Raw genomic sequence first — 5486 nt, 5'->3', positions numbered from 1 at the left:
ACGTTTTACACAAACGGATCTTGGATCCCCGGATAATAATTTTAATCATAATAATTTTACTTAAATCACTTCATCCCGTACATAGTGCGGATTGTTATCTAGTAATTATTTTAATCTTGTAAGTTTAAACTTTAATTTAACCCAAAAAGAAAAAGGAATAATATATTCAAATTTAAAAAAGCGTAATGTGGAATTTATATAAGTAAATAATATCAAACTTTTAAAATAAACTATATAGTTTACTTTACTATCTATTTAAACCTCAAATCTTCAATCAATCACCATCTTTAACTTTACTTTATTACAAGAACAAAAAAAAAACTATTTGATTTTTCCCAAAATTATATAATTGTTTAAAGAGTACAAAAGCCAAAGTCACATTTTTCCTACTTTTTAGAGTTTTGTCTTAACCTCTCTCACTCGACCGTTCCTCTCAAAATTTTCAAAAACTCAATTTTTCGAATCTCTCAACAAAAGGAATTTTCCGGCGTTAAAACCGATAAATAAATTCAAATCTCCGGTGATAATGGGTTGCGTCTCATCTAACCTCCTAAACCACGACGAAGACTTCCCTCAAATCGGCGGTGGCAGCTCCGCCTTCGGCCACCACATCGTCAAACTAACCTCCACCACTTACGGTCTTCTCACACTCGACCCTCCTCCTCCTTCCTCCGCCGCATTCTCCTCCGATAATATGCCTATGACGCCGCCGGATAAATCTAAGTCATTGTGGTCTGAGCCAAGATTAATCAAGTCTGAGCCGGAGATTATTAACTCTTGGGAGCTAATGTCAGGCCTCGACGGAGAGAGTTTCCGATTCACGCCACTACCGAAGACTCCGGTAAAGTATAAAGTCTTTGGCGGTGAAAACAAAGAGAATTCAGATCCTAATCGGAGAAACCCTAGAAAAATCTTGAACGACGAGGTTTTAAAACCGCTAGATCCGAATTCGGATCCTAATTTGAGAAACCCTAGAAAGTCGTTAGATCTGAAATTGGATGAGAAATTTGAGAGGATTTGTCCTCCGGGAGGAGAGAATCGTGTGGTGATGTACACGACGTCCTTGCGCGGTGTTCGTCGGACGTTTGAGGCGTGTAATGCTGTGAGAGCGGCGGTGGAGAGTTTTGGTGTTGTGGTTTGTGAGAGAGATGTGTCGATGGATAGAGGGTTTAGGGAAGAGCTTGTGAGTCTAATGGCGAAGAGAGTTAAGGACGATGGAGTGGCTGCATTGCCGCCTCGGGTTTTTGTGAAGGGAATGTATATTGGTGGAGTAGAGGAAGTGTTGAGACTAGTTGAGGAAGGTTCTTTCGGAGAACTGATCCGTGGGATACCGAGAAAGAAAGCGGATGGTGCTTGTGATGGATGCGGTGGTATGTTTTTCTTGCCGTGTTTTCGGTGTGATGGAAGCTGTAAAATGGTGAAAGGATGGGGTAGTGCCGCCGTCGTTGTGAGATGTTCTGAGTGTAACGAGAACGGTCTTGTTCCATGTCCTATTTGCAGCTGAGAGATAGTTAGAATTTTCTCTGATTTCACTCTATTTCGATTTCTGTCTATGTAATGAAGCTATTGGGGTGAAACAGAGCAAATCTATGTTTGTTTGATCCATTATGTATAATTCAATACAAATGCTCCATGTTCTACGATGTCTACTTCTTCCTCAAACTTGTCCAGATGAGATCGGTGCTATATTACAAATTACAATAGGTTCAAGTTTATCCGAATCATTACTCCGCTCGTATACTACTGAGCAATGTGATCCATTGGTTCAACATTTTTGCATAATTTGGACCCGACAAGTAAACTCACTCGATTTCGGGTTCAATGATGACTACTAAATTATTACCTTTGTATTTGAATGAATGGTAACATCGATCGGTCACTGACTCCTGCGGTCTAATCTGTTTATGGAGTAATGCTGCACATCGCCCAATCAAAGGATTATTCAACTCTAGTGTTCAGTTATGGTATATGTAATGAACCTTTCTATGAATGAAATAAGCTTTGAAGAAAAAAGAAACATCGATCTCGGTGAAATTCACAGAACGAGTAATTTCAACAAAGAAATAGATAACTAACTTATAAGAGTCATATTGCTGGTAAGATATCTGAAGGCTGTGACACCTCGCGGCAAGTTTCTCTGTCAGATACAGAATCTGAAGAAGACTTGTTGGGTTTTCGTTTCTTCTGCGTTTCCACCTTGTGAATTTGATTAAAATTTCTATCAGCTTTAGCAACGATCTTGGAGACAGTGAAACCAGAGTCTTCAAAAGTGTTTGCTCGTTGCGGGAGTAATGAGTCACGGCAGAAAACATCAATCCCCTCGTGAGTCCATACACCTAAAATCGCTTCTCCTTTTAGTCCTATCGCAAACCAACCAAGACCCGAAACAGCAATATCTACTGAACTTGTGTCCCAACTGCTCCCACTTACTCGGAATTCCTTTCTGACCCATTTCCCCAACTCTTCAACCCGCTTCTCCCCAATCGGCGGCTTCATCAAGAAATCAAAAATATACAAAGGTTAAGACTTGTATCAAGGGCACTGTTCAAATCAATATCTACTACTTCAAGTTAGCTACAGTCTGATAATTCAGATGATCTTTATCTACAATCTACAAGTAATGTTTTCGTTTCATGTCGATTATGTTTTGGAGAAAAACGTTGTAAACTAAATGGTGTTCAATCCAGAAATTCATTTATATCCTATACAACAGAAAAAACCAGAGCTTTACCTGCAATCGACAACCGAAATGGTCCTCAAGTGTTTTGTAAGCATTCTCCTTCTTCCCCATGTGAAGTGGAACATAAGGAGACGCCCAAACAGTTACATATAGAGAATCAACAGACGATTCATCAATGTCAAGTCTCATTAGCCCACCGATATGAACCGTATAACCTTCCTGCAAAAAAAAACTCCAATTAACAATCCCACTTTTTTAACAAGTATCCAAAACCCAACACATTCATCAATCAAACCAAACCTTGATCCTGTAAGTCCTTGGTTTAAGCTCCTTGCTAATATGAACAAGTCTCTGCTCTTCTCTCGTAAGCCTCGTTGTGATCTGATGCGGATTCAACAACCCCGGAGTATCAAACAACTTCGCCTCAAAAGGCAAAACACCTTCAATCCTAATTATCCCCAATGTAGTTCCCGGCACAGGAGCTTCCGTCAAATGCCAAACTTTCCCACCAACAACCTTCCCAACAGCATTAATCAACGTACTTTTCCCGGCATTCTGCGATCCAACCGCCCAAACATGCCCTCTCTTCCCAGCCATAGCTGCCACATCTTCAACCAAATCCTTAATCCCCCAATTCTTAATAGGACTAACAAAATGCAACTTAGTAATCTTACTTAAACCACCTTCACGAGCTCTTAATCTAACCCAATGCTCAAACCTAGTCGGCGACAACGAACTCGGTAACAAATCAATCTTAGTCACAACAACAACAACTCTAGGTACATTTCCTGACTTCCCTTCTTTCCAAGCCATATTATTCTCATCAATCGTTCTCGATACAAGCTTAGCTACTCTCTTTGGAAAAGAACCATCGAAATCAGAAGCATCAACAACCATCAACACAACAGTTCTAGCACCAGAAGCTGAACCTAGTCTCCTACCAACAGTATGATCAAAATCAAAATCAGGAAGAAGATTCTCAACCGTTGGATCTTTCACTTTCCCGTAATGTCTAAGTGAATGACACCTAGCACAAACCAATGGTCTTGAATCTTGATCTGTTTCTTCATGATCTTTAGGGTTTAAGTCAGAACTGTTGATTGGTTCAATGATAAACCCTCGTTTGATTGAGTCTATAAATTCAGGTTCTTGAGAGATGGGTACGAGATTACGAAGATTCAAATCGTTCCTCTGTTTCTCTGTTGATGGTTTGATGAAGAAACCTGGGTGTTTTGGGTTTGAGTTTTGCATATGAACTCCACAACCTGGGCATACGGAGATGGTGATTGAAGTCGTATCGTTGTAGTTCCCATCTCTGTTTAGCGGAAGGAGACTGGAGGAAGAAGAAGAGTAGAAACGAAGAAATGGTGATTTTGATGTAGTGTTGGAGTTATGGAGATTGAGAAATGAAGGAGATGGGTTTGGTTTAGTGGGTATGGGAGATTTGAAGGAGGAGAGAGGAAGAGCGAATAAAGGTTTGAGCTTTGATGACGAAAGCTCTCTCGCTGCTTTCGAAAGCATTTCGCTCCGACGGTAATGAGAAAATGAGATTTAGGGCTTTTTTGAGGAAGAAGACGACGAATGTGTTTAGTTTTGGGAAATTGCGAAAAAGTATCTGTAGTTTTCATATTTCGCAAATAAGTACTCATACTATTGTTTGCGACTTTGCGTTAACAAATTTTGAAACTATTAAACAAATTGTAGGGGGAAATATTGAATGTGAGTTTGATTTTATTTTATTTAATACTTTCTCCGTTTTATAAAGAGTGTCATTTTAACACATTTCACACAAATTAAGAAAATATTGAATTATACATATATGTCTTTATTTAATAAGTGATTAATGATTTAAATTCAATGAAAAGTACTTAAGTTGAGGGTAAATCAGGAAATTCTGTGTAAAAATCACATTGAAAATGTAGAATGACACTTTTTGTGAAACAAAAATCAAACTCTAAAATGACATTCTTTGTAAAACAGAAGGTGTAAAAAGTTAAATTTTATTTAAATTTTAAATCTACAAAATAAATTAATGAAACGTGAAACCCCTACTTTTTGAAAACCTTTTTTGAACACCAACCTTACTATTATTGAGTTGATTTATTATCTCACAAGTTAGACAAAACCTTAAAATTGATTTTTGAAAACCAATGGTGCAAAAAAATTCCAAAATATTTTAGTGTTTAGATTTCAAATTGCTTGTATTAATAGATCAAATTTCTAGCTGAGTTTTTCTACTTTTTCTGATTTATGTTCTTCTTTTTTTTTTCAGTAGAGAGAAATTTTCATTATTCTATAAATGATCAATAGTTAGAGTACATATTATAATTGATATAAACCGAAAGATGCAAGTAATGTTGCTCAAAAGTAGAGTGGTAGTACTAAATATATCATATGTAGTAAGAAATATGAAATCAGAAAAGCTTTGACTTGAAAAATATTCTCCACCAATAAGGTAATCTTTTGCTTTGTTCTTGAATGTCTTGATAACAAAGTTGTAAATGTCGTTGTTCGACATCATAACAAGTGTGATCATGTATTCATGCTCTAATAGATCTTTGCCATCATCATATAGGCCCTTGGCGTTTGTGAGAAACTTATAGGGTCATGGGTGCTTCTTAATCCAGTCAGAAACAAAACCGTTGTAATGTCGAGCTTTTTTCAAGAAAAAAAGAATGCGAAAAGTTGCGGCTAGAGGGTACTTATATTTTCAGAGAAAGTTTGTAGTTTTTCTGATTTATCTTCTTTATGTTGGTAACTAAAGAGATAAGTTAAAAAAAATAGTCAATTTTTAAAACATAATTAG

General features: G+C 37.3%; 2 protein-coding genes across 2 annotated transcripts; one reads left to right on the top strand and one right to left on the bottom strand.

The window, feature by feature from the left end:
- The first annotated feature begins 376 nt into the window (after positions 1–376).
- On the top strand, positions 377–1643 carry LOC9308598 (uncharacterized protein At5g39865). The gene has a single exon (XM_002874593.2). The coding sequence runs from the start codon at positions 527–529 to the stop codon at positions 1502–1504; it is 978 nt and encodes a 325-aa protein (XP_002874639.1). The 5' UTR covers positions 377–526; the 3' UTR covers positions 1505–1643.
- Positions 1644–1964: 321 nt separating this feature from the next.
- On the bottom strand, positions 1965–4300 carry LOC9308597 (GTP-binding protein BRASSINAZOLE INSENSITIVE PALE GREEN 2, chloroplastic). Its single transcript, XM_002872482.2, has 3 exons — positions 2981–4300; positions 2732–2899; positions 1965–2490 (listed from the first exon to the last, which is right to left on the bottom strand). Exons 1-3 carry the CDS (start codon positions 4199–4201, stop codon positions 2086–2088), a joined length of 1794 nt encoding a protein of 597 aa, XP_002872528.1. The 5' UTR covers positions 4202–4300; the 3' UTR covers positions 1965–2085.
- Between the last annotated feature and the right edge of the window lie 1186 nt (positions 4301–5486).

The sequence above is a fragment of the Arabidopsis lyrata genome (genome assembly GCF_000004255.2).
Source record: "Arabidopsis lyrata subsp. lyrata unplaced genomic scaffold ARALYscaffold_6, whole genome shotgun sequence".
Lineage (NCBI taxonomy): Eukaryota > Viridiplantae > Streptophyta > Magnoliopsida > Brassicales > Brassicaceae > Arabidopsis > Arabidopsis lyrata.
The sequence above is the reverse complement of the archived record's forward strand: the minus strand, read 5'-3'. Positions and strand labels throughout refer to the sequence as shown.

What these genes read in the sequence shown, in the direction of transcription:
- LOC9308598 (XM_002874593.2), top strand. Translation starts at nt 527, where the DNA reads ATGGGTTGCGTCTCATCTAACCTCCTAAACCACGACGAAGACTTCCCT.
- LOC9308597 (XM_002872482.2), bottom strand. Translation starts at nt 4,201, where the DNA reads ATGCTTTCGAAAGCAGCGAGAGAGCTTTCGTCATCAAAGCTCAAACCT. An exon ending in CAAGGACTTACAGGATCAAG is followed by an intron (nt 2,900 to 2,980) that starts GTTTGGTTTGAT and finishes TTTTTTTTGCAG; the next exon opens with GAAGGTTATACGGTTCATAT. An exon ending in ATTTCGGTTGTCGATTGCAG is followed by an intron (nt 2,491 to 2,731) that starts GTAAAGCTCTGG and finishes TTCTTGATGAAG; the next exon opens with CCGCCGATTGGGGAGAAGCG.